This window comes from Phacochoerus africanus, chromosome 8 (assembly GCF_016906955.1).
Source record: "Phacochoerus africanus isolate WHEZ1 chromosome 8, ROS_Pafr_v1, whole genome shotgun sequence".
In the NCBI taxonomy this organism is placed as follows: Eukaryota; Metazoa; Chordata; class Mammalia; order Artiodactyla; family Suidae; genus Phacochoerus; species Phacochoerus africanus.
In genome coordinates this window covers 81,832,132-81,853,998 of record NC_062551.1, presented here as the reverse complement: position 1 = coordinate 81,853,998, position 21,867 = coordinate 81,832,132, and the positions used below count along the sequence as shown (strand labels likewise).

The 21,867-nt window shown below is 46.0% G+C and overlaps 1 protein-coding gene across 2 annotated transcripts in view; it reads right to left on the bottom strand.

The window, feature by feature from the left end:
• Positions 1-499: 499 nt before the first annotated feature.
• NCMAP (non-compact myelin associated protein) overlaps positions 500-21,867 on the bottom strand; it is a 39,631-nt gene continuing 18,263 nt past the window's right edge. For both annotated transcript variants that reach the window (XM_047792582.1, XM_047792580.1), the window contains exons 2-4: positions 11,911-11,998; positions 7,051-7,135; positions 500-2,102 (exon numbers count right to left, since the gene is read on the bottom strand). In XM_047792582.1, the coding sequence (XP_047648538.1) occupies positions 1,961-2,102; positions 7,051-7,135; positions 11,911-11,992 (309 nt within the window). In that variant the 5' untranslated portion in view covers positions 11,993-11,998 and the 3' untranslated portion in view covers positions 500-1,960. The remainder of the gene's footprint in view (positions 2,103-7,050; positions 7,136-11,910; positions 11,999-21,867) is intronic.

The window sequence follows — 21,867 nt, the reverse complement described above, 5'->3', positions numbered from 1 at the left end:
ACTGAGTGAAGCCAGAGATCAAACCCACATCCTCATGGATATCAGTCGGGTTCATTACCACTGAGCCACAACGGGAACTCCAAGAGTGCGTCACTTTCTATAATAGAATACAGATGTATTGCCTTGTTCCCAAGGTGACTTCAATCATAAAATGCACAATTGTTTAAAAATCAGCGGTTTTTTTGTTTGTTTGTTTGTTTGTTTTTTGTCTTTTTGCCTTTTCTTGAGCCGCTCCCGCAGTATATGGAGGTTCCCAGGCTAGGGGTCTAATCGGAGCCGTAGCTGCCAGCTTACACCAGAGCCACAGCAATGCAGGATCTGAGCTGTGTCTGCAAACCACACCACAGCTCACAGCAACACCAGATCCTTAATCCACTGAGCAAGACCAGGGATCGAACATGCAACCTCATGGTTCCTAGTCGATTCGTTAACCACTGCACCACGACAGGAACTCCAAATCAGCGTTTTGAGAGAGAAAAAAAAAATACAATCTCATTAATGGACCCATCTATTTTAAGATATATTCTGATTTCAGAATCATTAAAATGGGAACAAGTGTATATCTTGCAATAGAAGAAATTTATAATAATAATGTTGGCTCCCATTTATAAAGCATCTACTGGGTGCCAGGCACTATTCAAGCAGCTTTGCTAAGTCCTTGACTTGTTACAGTCACCCAGTGGGGCAGATGTTATTCCTGCTTAGAAAACAATACGGGGGAGCTGAGTCACTTCCAAGGCCACACAACCAGGAAGTAGAGCTTGGGCAGCAGGTCTTCTTAATTGCAACCCTTTCGCTAGATTGTTTTCCAGGTGAAGGAGTCAAAGAGATGAGTCCCATCCAGAGAAATGGTGTGTGAATGTGGTACTTTGAATATATCCTGAATCTTTGCAAGGTGACTGGGAAGGGCAGAGGTAACACAAACAGAGCTGTAATCTAATCAGCCTCCAAATACTTGGACCTTGGAGATAAGGTGATAACGGGAGATGGAGGATAGCTCAGAATCCAAATAGAGGGAAGCCGAGAAAGGAGACTGAGTCAAGGTGAAGCCAGCCTTCCAGGGGAGAGGGAGGGGCCCTGAGCCGTCCTGAGGCTCAGTCCAGGCCCCCAGACACTGCGACAAGCTTTCAGCCTCAAGACCAGAAATCCTCAAGTCCACCCTATGCTTCTACTCTGACTCTACTAAAGAAGTAGACACCTTTGGAGAATAATTCAGTTTTTCCCTCTTTTCTTTTTTCTTTCTCTCTTCTTTAAAATATTCTTGGCAACACTGTAGCATGAGGGATTTCCGGGGACAGGGAGGGAACTCGTGCCATAGCAGTGACAACGCTGGATCCTTAACCCACTGTGCCACCTGGGAACTCCCCCATAAACTTTCCTAGAGGAAAAATGTGCTGACCAATTGTCATGAGCTCAACAGCAGTCATTTAGTACCAGAACAAGTTATAAATTAACAAGTTGGTTTTTTGATTAGTTAATCCAAGTTAGTTCCCCTGTGCTGGATTATGGGATTGAATATTTGCTCTGCAAAACTGTGGATGTGGCCCTTCCTCTGATGTGACCCCAGGGCAAACCCTCTCAGGAGCACCCCCTGACTTCTGACTGGAAGACTCCTGGACTATCTGCCTGCCTGTCTGTCTGTCTAGCTATTGTGCTTGGGGGAGGGGAACAGCCAAACCCCACATCAGTGGATCTCCATCATAGCTCTACCGCCTCATCAGACGGCAAAAGAATATTCCACAGCTTTTGGGAAGGGTGGCAGGAGGAATATGGACACAGTTGGGGGTGGGGCAGTACAGGATGGGGTTGAGGGTTGCCTAAAGCATCAGGGATTGCATAAGAGAGGCCCCCGTTGACCTGACCAGAAGCAACTCAGAGTGAAGCTGCCAGAGGAGAAATGTGCTCCGTGGTCTTGACTGAAGGCTCTTTGGATAGTGGCCAAGACGGTGCCCAGTGGGGGTCACCGAGTCTCCACGTGGACGTCAACAGGGCTGAAGGTCACAGTTGCAGGGTGTTGGCTGCTGTTGCCGTTTCGACCCAGGGCAGCAGGGGAGGCTGGCCTGGGGCTCTTGGGCTCCAGCTCCCGTCTTATCCTCATTTTCCTGTAACGAGATGCACACACATGGCTGAGTTGTCCCCTTTGCGTCCCTGGGGAGTGGGCTCTGGGACTATAGCTCTGGCAAGGAGATTCATTTAGATCATCAGTAAATCATGTTGCTTGATTGCCAGCCACAGGGTTTTACAACTGGAAGGGACCTGAGACATCAGACAATCTGGTCCTTCAGTCTTTCGTTTAACCTAGATTAGATACTTGATTTTAATTCTTCTTATTAATGAAGGAGTAAAGTGACTATCTTTTCTATCTTTTCTTTCTTTTTTTTTTTTTGGCTGTGCCCTTGGTAGTTCCCTGGCTAGGGATCAAACCCGAACCTCAGCAGCAACCCAAACTGCTGGAGTGACAATGCTGGATCCTCTTTTTTCTTTTCTTTCTTTTTTTAAATTTAAATTAAATTTAATTATATATATATATTTTTTCCCATTATAGCTGGTTTACAGTGTTCAGTCAATTTTCTACTGTACAGTATGGTGGCCCCGTTGAACATACATGTATACAATCTTTTTCTCACATTCTCATGCTCCATCATAAGTGACTAGACATAGTTCCCAGTGCTATACAGCAGGATCTTTCTTTTTTTTTAAATTAAGGTATAGTTGATTTGCAATGTTGTTCAAATTCTGCTGTACAGCAAAGTGACTCAGTCATATATATATATATATACACATTCTTTTCTTTTTTCTTTTTTTGTCCTTTCAGGGCCGCACCCGCAGCATATGGAGGTTCCCAGGCTGGGGTCAAACCGGAGCCACGGCTGCCGGCCTACACCAGAGCCACAGCAACATGGGACCTGAGCCACGTCTGCCACCTACACCACAGCTCACAGCAACCCCGGATGCTTAACCCACTGAGCGGGGCCAGGATCAAACCTGCGTCCTCATGTGTACTATTCAGATTCGTTTCCATTGAGCCATGATGGGAACTCCCTAAAACATATATCTTTGCTTTCATTTCATATGCCATAAAATTCAATAGCTAATGGCAACCAATAATTCTAATGTCTACATGAAATTTCATCCTGTTGATCTATCATAATTTTTTTTTTTGTCTTTTTAGGGTTGCACCCACGGCATGTGGAAGTTCTCAGGCCAGGGGTTGAATCAGAGCTATAGTTGCCTGCCTACACCGCAGCCACAGCAACACCAAATCCAAGCCACATCTTCGACATAAACCATAGCTTAAGGCAATACCAGATCCTTAACTCACTGAGTGAGGCCAGGGATAGAACCTGTGTCTTCATGGATGCTAGTCAGATTTCTTTCCACTGAACCATGATGGGAACCCCCCCTTTTTTTAATTCATCGCATTTGTGGCATGTGGAAGTTCCCGGACCAGGGATCAAACCCACACCACAGCAGTGACCTGATCTGCTGCAGTGACAATGCCAGATCTTTAACCTGCTGTGCCACAACGGAACTCCCTCCTTTTTTCAAAATGTCAGAGCCTCAGAATTGCACGAATAGTGCAATTAATACCTGAATACCCTTCTCTGAATGACTTGCCATGTTTGCTTTCTTTCTCTTTCTCTCCTCATTTACACATACTCACATACATACTCACACACACACACACACACACACACACACACACACACACGAGTTGGGTTTTTTTTTTTTTGTCTTTTCACCTTTTCTAGGGCCGCTCCCACAGCATATAGAGGTTCCCAGGCTAGAGGTCGAATCGGAGCTGTAGCCACCGGCCTCCACCAGAGCCACAGCAATGCCAGATCCAAGCCGCATCTGTGACCTACACCATAGCTCATGGCAATGCCGGATCCTTAACCCACTGAGCAAGGCCAGGGATCGAACCCACAACCTCATGGTTCCTAGTCGGATTCGTTAACCACTGAGCCATGACAGGAACTCCTTTTTGCTGTTTTCTGTTTTTAAATTATGAATCATTTGTGGGTTAGTTGCATACATCATGACATTTCATTTAAATACTCCTAGGAACAATAGCATTCTTCAATATAACTATGACACAATTGTCACACTTGAGACTCTTCTATTTAATTTTAATTAATTAATTAATTAATTTTGTCTTTTTGCCTTTTCTAGGGCCGCTTCCCGCTCGTATGGAGGTTCCCAGGCTAGGGGTCTAATCGGAACTGTAGCTGCCAGCCTACACCAGAGCCACAGCAACGCAGGATCCGAGCCGAGTCTGCAACCTACACCATGCCTCAGGGCAACGCCGGATCCTCAACCCACTGAGCAAGGTCAGGGATCAAACCCACAACCTCATGGTTCCTGGTCGGATTCGTTAACCATTGTGCCACGACAGGAACTCCTTAATTTTATTTTTTATTTTTGAGTTTTTTTCTTTTCATCTTTTTTTTTTCCCATTCTTTTTCAGAGTCTTTCCCCATATAGATTACCACAGAATATTGGGTAGAATTCCCTGTGCTATTCAGCAGGTGTCCACTGGCCAGTCATTCCATATACCACAGTGTGCATATGCCAATCCCAAACCCCATTTAATCCCTCCCCCAATCTGTCATTTATTTCTTTATGTATGTATGTATTTTTTAATTTTTTCTTTTTAGGGCCATACCTGTGGCACATGGAAGTTCCTGGGCTGGGGTCATATTGGAGCTGCAGCTGCTGGCCTACACCACAGCCACAGCAACTCGGGATCCAAGCCGTATCTGTGACCTACACCACAGCTTGCAGCAAGGCCAGATCCTTAATCCACTGAGTGAGGCCAGGGATTGAACCCATATCCTCCTGGATACTAGCTGGATTCTTAACCTGCTTAACCACAATGGAAACTCCCTTATTTTTCTTTTTTACTTTTTAATTTTTTTCAGCTGTGCCTGTGGCACCCAAAGTTCCCAGGCCAGGGATTGACCGCCAGCCATAGCAGTGACAATGCCAAATCCTTACTTGCTAGGCCACCAGCGAACTCTGAGATCCTTCTATTTCAAAGAGGATAAAATTGAAGCACAGACAAGTTACAGGACTTGCTTGCTTTTGACAGACCAAAGGCTGAACCCAGGTCTCTCATTTTGCAGGCCAGGCATCACTGTAAACCAGATGGGTTGAGTGGAGTATCCACTCAGATTACAACATAGAAAAGGGGTGCAGAGCTCCAGCAATGATGGAGAGGAATGGCCAGTAGACATTGGGGCCTGATGCCACTTCCTAGTTTGGAATAGACCAAAGTTGTGATGGCTCAAAGATTTAGAAAAATCATATATGGGGGTTCCTGTTGTGGCTCAGCAGATTACAAACCCGACTAGCCTCCATGAGGATAAGGGTTCGATCTCTGACCTCGCTCAGTGGGTTAAGGATCTGGCATTGCCTTGAGCAGTGGTATAGGTCACAGATGAGGCTTGGATCTGGCATTGCTGTGGCTGTGCTGTAGGCCAGCAGCTATAGTTCTAATTCAATCCTTAGCCCAGGAATTTCCATATGCTGGTGCAGCCATAAAAAAGCAAAATATGTATATTATTATGTGTAGTAGTGGGAGTATTTTCTTCGAAACAAGATAGACTGAGCTTGAATCCCAACTCTGCCAATTAGGGCTGAGTAAACTTGGGCATGTCACTTAATCTTCCTGTGCCTGTTTCACACCTATAAAATTGGGGATATGGGAGTTCTCTTGCGGCACTGGTTAAAGATCCAGGATTGTCACTGCAGCGGCTTGGGTCACTGCTATGGCACAGGTTCGATCCTTGGGCTGGGAACACCTGCATGCCGTGGGTACGGCCAAAAAAAAGTTGGGAGATATAGAAATACCCATTCTTGTGGGCTTGTTATGAAGAGTAGATGAGTTAATACATGTAAGGAGCTTAGAACGATACCAAGCACATAGTAAGGGATCAATATACGTTAGCTACCTTTATAAATAATTTTTTTTTCTTTTTATGGCCACACCCATAGCATATGGAAGTTCCCAGGCTAGGGGTCGAAACGGAGCTACAGCTGCTGGCCTATTCCACAGCCACAGCCATGCCAGATCCAAGCCATGTCTACAACCTACACTGCAGCTCACAGTAACATTGGATCCATTAGATCCTGAGAGAGGCCAGGGATCAAACCCACATCTTCATGGATACTAGTTGGGTTCTTAACCCATTGAGCCACAATAGGAACTCCTAAATAATATTAATACTATTATAAAACAATGTATAAACCACTGACCCTGCAAAAAGCAACAAACCAACTAACCTATCAGCAACTCCATCATGCAGACATACTGGTTGTTATATGCATTTGAAACTTCCGTGTGTGTGTGTGTGTGTGTGTAACACACATGTATGATTATGATGTACACAACATTCTGTGAATTTTGATAGCACATTGTAAACAGCTTTCTTCATCAATAAATATATTTTTATGACATATATATTTTTAAATGGCTTCTTCTATAATATGATTATATTTAGTCTTTTTTATTTGGATTTCTTTCCTGAAAAGAATAATCTCCTAGTAAAGCTGTGGTTGGAGGTGACAACACATAACGTGGTAACACAACCTTTATTCTTTTTTGTGATCAACTTATTTTATTTCCTCTTTTTGGGCCCCAGAAAGTAAAGTCACGGGTCTGTGCACTTCAGTATTTGTCCCCTCCAATTCTCCTGTGGTCCACTCAAGACAACCCAGCAGAGGGCTCCCCAAGAGAGGAGGTTTGAAACATTCCTCTGTTATCTGTAAAGTACATACAGGAGTTTACCACAGAGCTCAAGGTCATTATCATTGTCATAATAATTATTATATTTTAAAAACACTTCTCCAGCTACGAAAATATTTGGTCACTGTGACGTCCTTCCAGCAGACTAGACATCCGCAAAGGACCCACAAAGGGTTAGAGCCTTTGATGACGGGCGCATAGATACTGCCGTGCACAGAACAGGCACCCTCCCCTGTGAGCTCCCTTTCATCCTGACATCACTGAAGGCACCAGACACTTCTGAAGCCCAGGGCACCACGTACCTGTTGTACATCTTCAGCAAGATCAGCACCACGGTGAAGATGATGACGACAACCACCACGATGGCAGCCACGATGGCTCCAGAGCCTACAAGGAAGAGTGGGGGGGAGCTGGCTAGTGTGCAAACAGATGCAGGGAAGGATTCCGAGCCAGAGGGGGACCCGCGCTGTGGCACCTCATGATCCTCACTGGGGTCAAGGGGAGAGGCTGGGATGTTCTGGGACACTCACTGCTGACCCCAGCACAGAGTCGCCTCGAGGGTCGCAGCACCCCTCTCCCTCCAGTGAGGCTTGGAGGCCCATATCCTCAGCACGGTACCCGCCAACATTCTGCCTCATGCCAAGTCCTGCTCTTATCATCCCCAACATAGCTTCAAACTTCTTTTGTGAAACAGGCAAACAAAACACCCTTTCCCTCTTGTTGATTATAGAAAAGTAATACGTGATTTCTGTAAATAATTTTGAAAATATAAATACAAGCTGAAAAGGAGGGGAGGATGAAGACCTCACTGCCCCAAGAACCACGGAGAGCCTGTATGGGAATTCCTTCACCTCTGCGGTCATGTTTTTGCATATATGCATATTAAATATCTATCATCTTTTTGAATAATTTATTAATCCTATATCTGAAAAGCAATCTTTTTTTTTTTTTTTTTTGTCTTGTTAGGGCTGCCCCCATGGCCTATGGAATTTCCCATGCTAAGAGTTGAATCGGAGTTGCAGCTGCCGGCCTACACCACAGCCACAACAATGCAGGATCCTTAACCCACTGAGTGAGGCCAGGGATTGAACCTGAATCCTCATGGATACTAGTTGGTTTTATTACCACTGAGCCACAACAGGAACTCCCTTAAAACCCATCTTAAAAAATATTCGTAGGAGTTCCTTGGTGGTTCAGCAGGTTGAGGAGCTATCTCTTACTCAACATTTCCTATATTTAGAATATTAACAATGTAATAAACACTTTCATTCACACAGCTTCTTTTTTTTTTTTGTCTTTTTTGTCTTTGTTGTTGTTGTTGTTGTTGCTATTTCTTGGGCTGCTCCCGCAGCATATGGAGGTTCCCAGGCTAGGGGTTGAATCGGAGCTGTAGCCACTGGCCTACGCCAGAGCCACAGCAACGTGGGATCCGAGCCGCGTCTGCAACCTACACCACAGCTCACGGCAACGCCGGATCGTTAACCCACTGAGCAAGGGCAGGGACCGAACCCGCAACCTCATGGTTCCTAGTCGGATTCGTTAACCACTGCGCCACGATGGGAACTCCCCACACAGCTTCTTATCTATTTGGGATTATTTCTTATGATAAATTCCCCAGAATCAAATAGATTGGTTTAAAGTATGAATTTTTTTTTAAAAACTTCTGTTTTTTATTTTATTTTTGCTTTTTAGGGCCACACCCACAGCATATAGAAATTTCCAGGCTGGGGGTTGAATTTGAGCTACAGCTGCTGGCCTACACCACAGCCACAGCAACATGGGATCTGAGCCTTGTCTGTGACCTACACCACAGCTCACAGCAAAACTGGATCCTTAACCCACTGATGGAGGCCAGGAATCAAACCCTCATCCTCATGGATACTAGTTGAATTCGTTTTCCCTGCGCCACAACAGGAACTTTTTTTTTTTTTTAAAAAAAAAAAAACTGGAGTTCCTGTCGTGGCACAGTGGTTAACAAATCCACTAGGAACCATGAGGTTTCGGCTTCGATCCCTGGCCTCGCTCAGTGGGTTAAGGATGCAGCGTTGCCATGAGCTGTGGTGTAGGTCGAAGATGCGGCTCGGATCCCGTGTTGCTGTGATTGTGGCTTAGGCTGGCAGCTACAGCTCCAATTAGACCCCTAGCCTGGGAACCTCCATATGCCACAAGAGCAGCCCCAGAAAAGGCAAAAAGACAAGGAAAAAACCAAAAAACTTCTGTTGTTTATTTTTGCTTTTTATGGTGAAACTTTTTGTGTCTTTTTTTAAGGCCAAGCCTACAGCATATGGAGGTTCCCAGGCTAGGAGTCCAATCAGAGCTGTAGTCACTGGCCTACACCACAGCCACAGCAATGCCAGATCCAAGGCACATCTGCAACCTATACCACAGATGACGGCAAGGCCGGATCCTCAACCCACTGAGCAAGGCCGGGGATTGAATCTTTGTCCTCATGGATGCTAGTCAGATTTGTTTCCCCAGAGCCATGATGGGAACTTCTAGGGTAAACTTTTTTTTTTTTGTCTTTTTGTCTTTTCTAGGGCTACACCCATGGCATATGGAGGTTCCCAAACTAGGGGTCTAAGGAGCTGTAGCTGCCAGCCTGCTCCAGAGCCACAGCAACTTGGGATCTGAACTGCATCTGCGAACTACACCACAGCTTATGGCAATACAGGATCCCTAACCCACTGAGCAAGGCCAGGGATCAAACCTGCAACCTCATGGTTCCTAGTTGGATTTGTTAACCACTGCACCAAGACAGGAACTCCTGAACCTTTTTTTTTTTTTTTCTGAACCTTTTTTAATAATTCATTTTTTTAAATTTTTTTTGGCCATGCCCATGGCATGGGAAATTTCCTGGGCCAGGGATTGAAACTGCCACAGCAGTGACAACGCTAGATCCTTAACCACTAGGCCACCAGGGAACTCCAGAATGCATGGAATGCTCTTATGAAAAGCTTACTTAAAAAAAAAAAACTGCTATTATTCATATGTGGAAAGACTGGGAGTGAAAAAGAAAGGGGGTGAGGAATCCATCAGGAAGCAACTTGTTTTTCTTTCCTTCCTGGGGAGTCTGGTGGGTTTTTCCACCTCAGGTGGATAATTCTTTGTCAAGGGGGCTGTCCTGCGCATGGTAGGATGTTAGAGCATCCGTGGCCTCCACTTACTAGACACCAATAGCACAGTTCCTCCTTAATGCCTCCAGCTGTAACAACCACAACTGTCCCCAGACATTTCCAAATGTCCCCTGATGGTACGAATGACAGAGAAAGCATAGGACACCCATTTAAATTAGAATATCTGGGGGGAGGGGTAAATTAGCAGGTTGGGATTAACACTACTATATAACAAATAGATAAGTAACGAGGACCTACTTATAGCACAGGGAAATCTACTCGATCCGCTATAAGGGAAAAGACTGAAAAAGAATGGATACATGCATATGTAAACTCATCCACTTTGCTGTAGACTTGAAACTAAAACAACATCGCAAGTCAACTCTAATCCAATAAAGTTTTTTAAAATGAGAATATCTGATAAACAACGAATAATTTAAAAATATTTCTAAAATACAGCATGAGACATCTTTATGCTGAAAACCTATTGTTTCATCTTAATTCAAATTTAATTGATGTCCTGTACTTTTATTTGCTAAATCTGGCAATCCTATTTAGGGAGCAAAATGGCCTAGTTGAGAAGCACTCCTTTTTTTAATCTTTTTTTTTTTTTTTTTTTTTAAGGGCTGCACCTGTGGCATATGGAAGTTTCCAGGCTAGCGGGTGAATCAGAGCTGCAGCTGCTGGCCTCTGCCACAGCCACAGCAACACAGGATCCAAGCTGTGCAACGCTGGATCCTTAACCCACTGAGTGGGGCCAGGGTCGAACCTGTGTTCTCACAGATACTAGTCAGGTTCGTTACCACTGAGCCACAGCGGGAACTCCTGAGAACCATTACTTTTAATTAAATAAAAACAGGAGTTCCCACTCTGGCACAGTGGATTAAAGATCTGCCGTTGCCACAGCTATGGTATAGGTTGCAGCTACAGTTGGGATTTGATCCCTTGGCCTGGGAAACTTCCATATGCTGTGGTACAGCTAAAAAGAAAAAAAAAAATACCCTGCATTTCCCTTCAGAACTGCTCTGTAACATACCTCAGCAGGCCTCTGTAGGTCTCCGCTCCCAGCAAGGGGCAGACTAACATGTGGGGTCCTGGCCCAAGGGCGACCCTCTCTGGGTCTCCATGGAGAGACACATCCTGACATTAATCCAGGTTCCTGCCAATCGCAACCTAGAGCTGTTTATCACTAGTCATCACTGCTCCAAGTGTGGTGGGAGGCCTGGTCCATTGGCAGAGGTATGTACCAAGTCACCTGCGATGACTGAAGTGCAGCCAAACTTCACCTAACACAAAACCAACCGGTTGTCTGAAGAGTGTTCCTCAAATTTTTCCTTCTGGGGACCCCTTGTTCCTGGCAAATGTCTTCCCAGGACTAACTCTTCCCACCAACATTCATGAATTCCTTTTTGAATGGATGGGATGTCTCTGCTTCACAAAAATCGTATGAAATTAGGTGCATTTTAAGGTGACTTATGTAGGAACATCTTATAAGAGATTCAGATTTCCAGCACCCTCTAAACCCAAAGCTCCCTAAGGAAAATAACAGTAACATGGAATTCCCTTACGGTGCAGTGAGTTAAAGGATCTGGTGGTGTCACTGCAGTGGCCTGGGTCTTGGTTGTGGCGCAGGTTTGATCCCTGGCCCGGAAACTTCCACAGGCTGCAGGTGCGGCCAAAAAAAACAGACAGACAATGACAGTAACAGTAATAATAATAATATTCATTAGGTATTTAGTATGCCTCACAGGCACAAAGGCAACAGTACACTCTTGATGTGGATTATCCCCTCTTCAGGGATAGGAGTAGGGACCTCCCTCCCACCTATGTGGCAGCTTCATTAACATCCCATCTTCTAGATGAGGAAAGGGGCACGGCGCGGTAAGTCACATGCTCAGGGTCACAGAGTTGGCAAGTGGTATGATTGAAACTGAGACTCCGGCAGTTTGTCTCCAGAGCCCATGCTCTTGACCTCAACACCAGGTGATGACCATGACATCTGTCCCGCCCGCCCTCCCTCCCCCGGCCGCCAAGCCAAGGTGACCTTACTCTTGTACAGAAAGTCTTCTCCTCTGGTGGTCATGTTCACTGAGAAGAAGGGGGTACCCCCCAAAGGGGTAGCTGTGGTCATCGTGATCTGGTGAGAAAGAAGATGAAATTTTGTTTAAAACCAACATAAGCTCTACATGGGGCCTCTTTTGGTCTTCACCTGGATGACTGGAGGAAACACTTAAGCAAGAAAATACAAGGCCTTTAACCGTATACCAGGGGGAATTAAAAATAAGCTCAGATATTTGTAAAGAACTTCATTTTTCAAAGCAGTTTCAATTCATTCAACAATTGTTATTCCATGCCTCCTATGTTTCACACAGAATGTCTCTGCTGATCTTCTCCAGACTGTGTGAGGGAGATACTATTGCTATTTGACTAATGAAACTGAAGCCCTGGTATTCCTGGGTGGTCTAGAAGTTAAAAGATCTGGTGTTCTCACTGCTGTGGCTTTGGTTACTGCTGTGGTGCAGGTTCAATCCCTAGCCTGGGAATTTCTGCTACAGGTGGAGCGAAACACACACACACACACACACACACACACACACACACACACACACACACACACACACCACGGAAGCCCTTAACAATATGTGGAGCCCCAAGTTTACCTAGTAGAACTGATCCCAGGGCATCTACTTCCCATGCTAAGGGAACTGAGCCACCCCACAACAATGCCTAAAATGATTCTGCTTTCAAAAGCTTTACAACCTAAGGAGGGTGAGCAAAAGCAGATGAAACAAGTAACTATGTCTATATGATTATTAAGCAGTCAGTGACATGAGCACTGGGTTATGAAGAGTGACTTCAGGAAGGAGATAAATTTGAATGGGCCTTGAAGGATGGGCATGGTTGGGGTGGGGCAAGAGAGAGAACACAGGTCAGGTTGCACAAAACCCTCATTACTGGGGAAGACAGCATCTCCCGAGCACAAGCCTGTCCTAGGTGCCTTCACATGCAGTATCTCTCAGCTCACCTAAGCCTCTGAAGCATCACACTTTGCTGCTGAGAAACTGCAGCATCACAGCTCCTCTCAGTTGCTGTGTATGACAGTCAACTTTCCCAGGCCACTGTCAGGTCCTTAGGGGTAGAGACTCTTTGTGGTTCTTTTACACACTCTTCTGCCTCTCCCCTGCTCCCACCCTTAGAGTGTCTGGTTCTCTTCACCTTTGCTGGTAGAAGGACTTGAGTGAGTAACTGAACTTCTCCCAGCCGACTTTGCTGTTTGTAAAAAGAGGTAGCTTTTTCCAGGGGAAATGAGGGTTTGAGGTTAAATACGGAAAGTGCTTTTAAGTGCTCAATAAATGGTAACCAATGGAGTTTCTTAACCCATGGCTCAGCGGGTTAAGAAGCCGACTAGGATCCATGAGGATGCAGGTCTGAACCCTGGCCTTACCTGCAGCATAGGTTGAGGATGTGGCTCAGATCTCAGATGCGGTGGCTGTGGTGTAGGCCGGCAGCTGCGGCTTCAATTCGACCCCTAGCCTGCAAACTTGTATATGCCATGGGTGCAGCCTTAAAAAAGACAAAAAAAAAAAAAAGAGAGAGAGAGAGAGAGAGAAAGGTAACCCTTGGTATTTCAGTGGGTATTAGTAAAGATTTGCTGAATTAGAGAGGGGCTCAAAACAAGAAAAAAAAAACTTTCGGAGTTCCCATCGTGGCGCAGTGGTTAACGAATCCGACTAGGAACCATGAGGTTGTGGGTTCGATCCCTGGCCTTGCTCAGTGGGTTAAGGATCCAGCATTGCCCTTAGCTGTGGTGTAGGTTGCAGACGTGGCTTGGACCTCACATTGCTGTGGCTCTGGCGTAGGCTAGCAGCTATGGCTCCGATTGGACCCCTAGCCTGGGAACCTCCATATGCTGCGGAAGCAGCCCTAGAAAAGGCAAAAAGACAAAAAAAAAAGAAAAGAAAAAGAAAAAAAAAGCTTTTCTTTTCTTTCTTAAGGAGAGACATGGCATAATCACTAAATAAATTAAGCATACCGTGGACATATCCCCCATTAAACCAACATGCACAAAAATAACCAAAGCCAAAATCCTAGTGTCTGCCACTTGCTAGGACCTTGTGACCGTATTTTTTAATCTGTCCTCTGATTTAATTAGCAAATACCATGTAAAATAGATTTTTCTCTCCCTTCCTTTCTTCCTTCCTTTGTTTTTGTTTTTTTGTTTGTTTGTTTGTGTTTTAGGACCACACCTTGGAATAGAGAAATTCCCAGGCTAGAGGTAGAATCAGAACTGCAGCTGCTGGCCTACGTCACAGCCACAGCAACGCCATATCTGAGCCTCCTCTGAACTACGCCACAGCTTGAGGTAACACCAGATCCTTAACCCACTGAGCGAGGTCAGGGATTGAACCTGCATCTTCTTGGTTACTAGTTGGGTTTGTTACTGCTGAGCCACAACGGGAATCAAATGGGAACGCTGAGATTTTCCATGATCATATGACCTGGAGGCATCAGGCTTGGCGGATGAATTCGGCTTGGCAAACTTCAAAGCCTGTATCCTTCTCTCTGTACCACCTGACCCTGGTACACATGGCGGGAGCAGCAGGGGCAGGGGGCGTCAGGGCATGACCAGTGGCCACAGAAACTCACACACGTACACACACAGACACATACTGACCAGTAATGGAGCTGTCTAAGGCCACCAGGGCACAGGCTCCTCTGCAGGTCCTTCAGGGTGGTCACCTGGCTGCCGAGTTCCCGGTGTGACTCCCTTTCAGATGGACCCAGCCACTCTGCTTTCTGAGAGAACACTGAGTGATGCCAGAGCATATCTGGCCTCCTCTAAGGATGAACGGCTCTCAATTACATCTCTGTTCCCGCCACATCAGACAAGGTGGGAGGGAGGGTGGTGGAGCATCAATGGCCAAGGATGTGGATGTTTTCATGTGTGGGCCCCAGAGATTCTTGTTAACCAAGTGCGTTTCAGCAGGGGGACTTCAGTATCAAATGCGCCTGTGACCATGCTCCATGGCCACAGAAAATTGGGGAGCATATAGGGAGGGTGAGGCTAGTTTTCACTGGCTGAGGTTCATTTAATAATAACAACAATAAAAATAACTATTGATTAATCCTCATACCTATCTGGTAAGGAGGGGGCAGTCACTGTGTCCATTCTACAGATGAAGACACTGAGATTCAGATCAGAGAAGAAATCAATCTACACTCACAGGGATTCAAGCTAGGGTCTGTCTGGTTTCACAGCCCCTTGTCCATAAGCTCTCACTAGACTCCCTCCTAGTGATTGCACAAGGGGCCATGGCCAGCATCTGGGGCCCAAATCAATGGAGGGCTTTGACAAGAAAATCCTCACAGGCTGTGCCAGAGAGAGAACCAGAGCCCTTGATCTAGCCCTGACCCAGACTGGTCCTACCTAACTGGTCCCTGACCTTGGCTATGCCCTGAACCTCTGTTTCCAGCAGAGCCTGAATCACATTTGCAGAATCGACAAGGAACTGTTGTTCCCGTGTTGTTTACAAATGGCCATGTGTGGGAGGTCAGATTGGGAAGTGATGGAGTGTCATGACCCTGTGCCCACTGAACTGCCCCCTCTGACTGCTCCTTGGTCAAGTATAAGGGCCATAACTAGAGGATAAATGTTGTCAGACCCTACATGTCCAAAATATCTCCTCCTTCTGCTCTGCCTCCATGGTACCTTCCCTCTGGACTAGCCTAAAAGTTCCTCCCCGGATAAGACAACTAAGACACTATCAATTCTGGCAGACTATTACCCAAATGGCCAACTATAACTCAGAATAAGAAAGCTGCGAATGCCCAAGACCAAACAAAACTTCGGGATTCATTTCTCCCATTCACCCAGGAGATAGGACATTCAGCATGACTTGGGCTCTTCCATAGAGAAGAACCTCATTATTCCCATAAATCTGTCCCTGGATTTATTGGAATTTTTTTTTCAGAATCTTTTAATTATCATAAAATTAACCCTCATTTTGGAGCCATAATCTCTCCCCTTGTGATTTTCAACCATTGGTCCTAACTCTTTTCCCACAAAGGTAATTTGCTACCTCTCACACCTGACAACAGTCACGTTTAAAAGCACTTCTATGTCTGAAAAGTTAAACCCCTACAAACGCAAAAGTTTCCATAGCTGAAATTCGCACATCAATTTCACCTCCTACCAGTAGGTGGCGATAGCAGTTGGCGATAGTATGTCCCTTTGACCTTAAACCAACAAATGGTTGGTAAATGTCCCTTGAACCCAATCTGTTTCTGAGTAGAGGCGTTTTCTGCCCTTGGAAATGGCAGTTGTATGTTCTCTTATGATTTTCTTCTCCAGAATAAATAGTCTCAGCTCTTTCCAACAATTTTCAGAGTGAACTCATGGATGGGTCCCTCTTTGAGAACTATGCATCAATGTCTTCCTTAACTAGAACACCCCAAACTGGATATGTGACTCCAGAGGGGGACTGACCTCATCAGAACGACATTTTTCTTGCCAATTATCAGGCCTGAGCCTGAATTCTACTATTTACAAGGTTTGTGACTTTGGTCAGTTTTCCTTACTTCTTGGTTTTCTCATTTATAAAACAGGAATGACAAACTCCTTAGGGTTGTATAAGAATTAAATGAGATGAAAAGTGCAAAATATTTAGTACAGTGACAATTGCTATTAAGCTAGATTTATGCAAACAGAGAGTTCATTAGCTTTACAGGCAGCCATCATGCACTGCTCCACACACACCTTGTTGAAACACCCCTAGACATTTTTCAGACTTATTCTTGTGCTTGCTTGTGGTCAGTCAAAGCCCAAAGCAGTAAGTGAAAGGGCTTTCTAAACTCTAAGTGCTATGGAAATATAAGGCAATAACACCTGCCTTATGAATGGTGACAATATGGAGTTCCCTGGTGGCTCAGTGGGTTAAGGATCCAGTGTTGTCACTATTATGGTGCGCAGATTGGAGCCCTGGCCCGGGGAACTTCTACCAAAAACAAAAAAACAAACAAAAAGCTGGAAATGAATGATGACAATGTTATGATGAACTGCTGTTCAGTAACCAGAATTCCATTGCACTCTTGTGCAGCTGTCTTTTTGAACTTAAGTGTAGGACTTTGCACTGATCCCTGTTAGCCTTGACCTTGTTGCTTTGGGCCCTCAGGAGAGCATCTGCTGAGTGACTCCTGAGAATTCTTTTTTTTTTTTTTTTTTTAGGGACGCACCTGCAGCATATGGAAGTTCCCAGGCTAAGGATTGAATCGGAGCTGCAGCTGCTGGCCTACACCACAGCCACAGCTGTGCAGGCTTCAAGCCGCATCTACAACCTATACCACAACTCACAGCCACACCAGATCCTTAACCCACTGAGTGAGGCCAGGGATCGAACCTACATCCTCATGGATACTAGCTGGATTTGTTTCTGCTTTGCCACAATAGGAATTCCCGGCTCCTGAGAACTCTTGACCTTATTGTGACAAAGCCTGTTGTCTAGGAGCTTAGGACCCAGCAAGGGCTTTGGGGTCATGTAGATCTTGGCCTCCTTGCTGACCAGCTCCACAAGCCAAGCCACGTCTCTAGGGCTCAGTGTTCTCGTTTACAAAACAGGAATGACACTCCCTTTCTTATGAGGTTGTGGGAATAAACGAGATGTCATAAGTGCCCAGCACAGACCCTGGGGGATGGGGGGTGAGCAGTGAATGTTAGCCCCTCTTCTTCATTCCTGTCCCCAGTCTGTGTTCCCGCTGCTCTTCCTGGAGTTCCCAGTTCTCCATTTGGTCAGGTGTTGGCTGTGTTTGGTCAATTTCAAGTATCAGGGAGCCAGACTACGAAGCATGGTGCCCAATTCATCAGAACTTCCAGAGGGTTTGACCTTCTCCTCCATCTCTACTGAGGGCAGAGGCAGAGGAAATAGTGAAACCAGCCCACAGGCAGGCCAAATCCTAATGGGACTGGTAGGGCATGGGGGCTGCTGGGTGAGCAGGGAAAGAGCAATGATGAATTCATAAACTTGGGGTGAGAGACAGTAGAGCTGGGTCCCCTTTATTTTTCTCTTGCTATATGACTGTGGAAAGTCCTCTCCCCTCTTTGGACCTTGGTTTCCTCAACTGTAAAATAGCCCAGTTTGGAGACAATTTTTTTTTTTTAAGGGCCATTTCTGCAGCATATGGAAGTTCCCAGGGTAGGGGGTCAAATCAGAGCTACAGCTGCCTGACTAAACCAGAGCCACAGCATCGCAGGATCCAAGCCACATCTGCGACTTACACCACAGCTCACGGCAATGCTGGATCCTTAACCCACCGAGCGAGGCCAGGAATCAAACCTGCATCTCATGAATACTAGTCAGGTTCATTACTGCTAAGCCATACGGGAACTCCATGGGGATGATCTTAAAGGGCCTTTCCAACTCGTGGTTCTATCGCGTGCAACAGCCATTCATGGCTTACATCAAGAACCAGTGTCTTCCAAAAGCTCATCTTTTTTTTTTTTTTAAGGGGTTGAAAGGATTTTATTTTATTTTTTATTGTTATTTTTAATCTTTTTTATTACTCAATGAATTTATTACATTTATAGTTGTACAATGATCATCCCTAAGCTCATCTGTCTTTGTAGATACCGACCCAGGGGATACTGGGAGAGGGAAGACAGTGAACAGTTCAGGCTGGAACGCAGGAAGCCTTCCTGGAAGGTATCTGAGATGGGAACAAACCAAGGAGAACTCCGCAGAGGGGTTGACTTGGCAGCACCATTGCCTATAGGAACCTCCAAACGCTCAGTTGAGTGCAGAGTAAACCCAGTCCGTCTGAATCCTAACTGGGCCCTTCCTACACTCTCCATTCCTGTTGGGTTCTGCATCATCTCCCCCCACGCCATCTGCCCTGCCTGTGGTTGACTCTGTCCCGTTTGTGTGTCACAGCTCCCAAAGGTAGGGTCTGAATTGGCATAATGCTCTCCCGAACTTGGGGCCCTACACAAATACATACGGAAGACCTGCTCCTTGTGGTTGGTTCGCAGAAATCGGGAAGCCCATTTCTTGTTTCATTCATGCATCTATTCTCCCATCCTCCTGTCCGCGGCGGCACCCGCCCATGGCATCTGTGCACACCCACATTCATCCCCCCACGTGTTCTTCTATGCTTTTCCCTGTCATTCATTCAGGCAGCACCTACCAGGTACACAGCACGGAGACAATTCAAAGAAGGGCCAAAGGATCATGTTTCTAGAGCTCAAAGAGAATGAGAAATGGAAGGAGTTTCTTTAAGAGTCTTTCTTTCCATCAATATTTAGTGGCGCGCATCCCCCCTCATGCCTGGCCCAGATCACAGAGGTGGTGGATCGATATCAGATTGACGTCCTATAGAAAAAGCAGTGGCCCGTGGATCTGGAGGTTTGGGTTCCAGGAAAAACACATCTATTAAGTCTTACTCACCTACCTGCCAATTTCTGGCTTGAACTAACTTTCTTTTTCTTTCTTTTCTTTTCTTTTCTTTCCTTCCTTCCTTCCTTCCTTCCTTCCTTCCTTCCTTCCTTCCTTCCTTCCTTCCTTCCTTCTTTCTTTCTTTTCTTTCTTTCTTTCTCTCTTTCTCTCTTTCTTTCTACCATGTCTACAGCATGCAGAAGTTCCCAGGCAGGGGAGCAAACCAGCACCACAGCAGTAACCAGAGCCACTGACAATGGTGATCCTTAACCCACTGAGCCACCAGGGCACTTCAAACATCCAACGGTTCTGATTTTTGTGGTCCACATTGTAAAGAAAGATACCTCAAAGAGCTTCCAGGCCAAGACTTACAAGTCTGATAAATTTCATGTACTAGGGGTTATAAATAGAAAGCCCAGATGAAAGTGGTCACAAGGCAGATTTATGCCTAGTGCCGCAAGGGTGGCACAGGCCAGGCCAGGAGTCACTGGAAGGAAGAGACCAGTGGGCGTCCTAGTTGAGAGTGACAGAGAGCCGGAATGTGATCCAGGGCCTTCCGTCTGCCCCTTGGTCTTTGGGCCCAAGCCAAGGGCCCAGCCCCCTGGAGTCCTTAACCACACCAGAGTGCCTGCATGAATCTCCAGGTGTCCCAGTGTCCCCAACAGAAACAAGCCACAGGGTTAAAGCGTTTATGCTCCTAAGTGAATATGTCGGAGGGAAAGAATTCCACCTGGACATTGTGGTCGGGAGGGAAAGGGAACTAAAGTTTAAAGGGTCGCGAATGAAGTGTCAGGCGTTGTGCTTTCGCATGTTTTCTCATTTAATCAATACAACAAGGCAGGACATTCCTCTCCACTCCGATGATTGAAAAAATGGAGGCTCAGAGAGGTTAGGTGACTCGCCCAAATTCATACAGCAAATGAGTTGAGACCCGGAATCTCAAATTCAGATCAATATCCAGACTGTGGTGACTGCCAAGCCTTCCAGGAGATAAGAAATGTTTCTGGGCGCCCCCTGAAAGTCCACGGCCCTGCTGGGGCAGGACTCTGCTCAATCTTTTTGTTATTTTATTTACTTATCTATTTTTGTCTTTTTGGGGTCACAGCCATGGCATACCAAGGTTCCCAGGCTAGGGGTCTAATTGGAGCGGCAGCTGACACCCTACACCACAGCCACAGCCACTTGGGATGCAAGCTGCATCTGCAACCTACACCACAGCTAATGACAATGCCAGATCCTTAACCCACTGAGCGAGGCCAGGGATCAAACCTGCTTCCTCATGGATGCTAGTCAGATTCGTTTCTGCTGAGCCACAACGGGAACTCCTTGCTATTTTTACTACATGTTGAAGTCTCGAGCCCAAGACATACCACAAAACCCAGAGAATGGCAGCATTTTCCAGCCTCGGCACTGTTTATACTTGGGCCAGATGGCAAATTGTGGAGGCATCTTGCACACTGCGGGATGTTTAGCAGCATCCCTGGCCTCTCCCAACCAGATGCCCGAAGCATCCTTATGACAACCCCAAATGTCTCCTGACATTTCAGATGTCTTTTGGGACGCAAAGTTGCCCCTGGTTGAGAACTACTAGACTTACAGGTCTGTCTCGGAACAGTTTCCTATCCTTTGTCCCCAGAAAGGTCCAGAGAAACAGGAAATTGTCCAGCCTGTACTTACATCTATGTGTAGACAACCAATAGGGAGAAGGCTGATGGCCACAGCGGCTCCCATGTATCAAGGGCTTACTGTGTGTCTGTCACACACGTTTTCTCACATGCATTATCTCTGTTTTCCAGATTGAAAAAAAAGCCCTGGGGCTCAGAGAGGTTAAATCACCCAAGGTCTTGGTGCTAATATATGGCAGAGATGCATTAGTTTCCTGTGGCTGCTGTCACAAATTACAGCTTAAAACACACACACACACAATTTTTTTTTGGCTATTCCCATGGCATGGGGTAGTTCACAGGCCAGGAATCGAACCTGAGCCACAGCAGCTGCTGCAATGACAACGCTGGATCCTTTAACACAATGCTCCACAGGAGAATTCCACAAATTTATTTTCTTATAGTCTGGAGGTGAAGAAGCCTAAAATCAGGGTTTAAATCAAGATGTTGGCAGAACTGGACTCCCTTTGGAGGCACTAGAAGAGATTCTGTTGTGCCTTTTCTAGCTTCTGTGCACCACTGCAGCCTGTGGCCTGTGGCCTCTACCTCCACCTTCCAGCTAACGGTGTAGCATCTCCCCTCTGACCTCTGCTGCCATGCTCACTTCGCCCTCTCTCTCCCTGACTCTCCTGCCTCCTCCTATAAGGGCCCTTGCGATCACTTTGCCCCCCCGCCCCAGGTAATCCAGAGGAATCTCCTTTCTCAAAAATCCTTAAAGTAATTACATCTGCAAAGTCCCTTTTGCCGCGTAAAGTTATCTAAGCACAGGATTGTTTGTTTGTTTGTTTGTTTGTTTGTTTACAGCTACATCTGCAGCATATGGAAGTTCCCAGGCTAGGGGTCAAATGGAGCCTACAGCTTGTGGTGCATTGGGTTAAGGATCCAGGGTTGTCATTGCAGAGGCTCAGGTTGCCGCC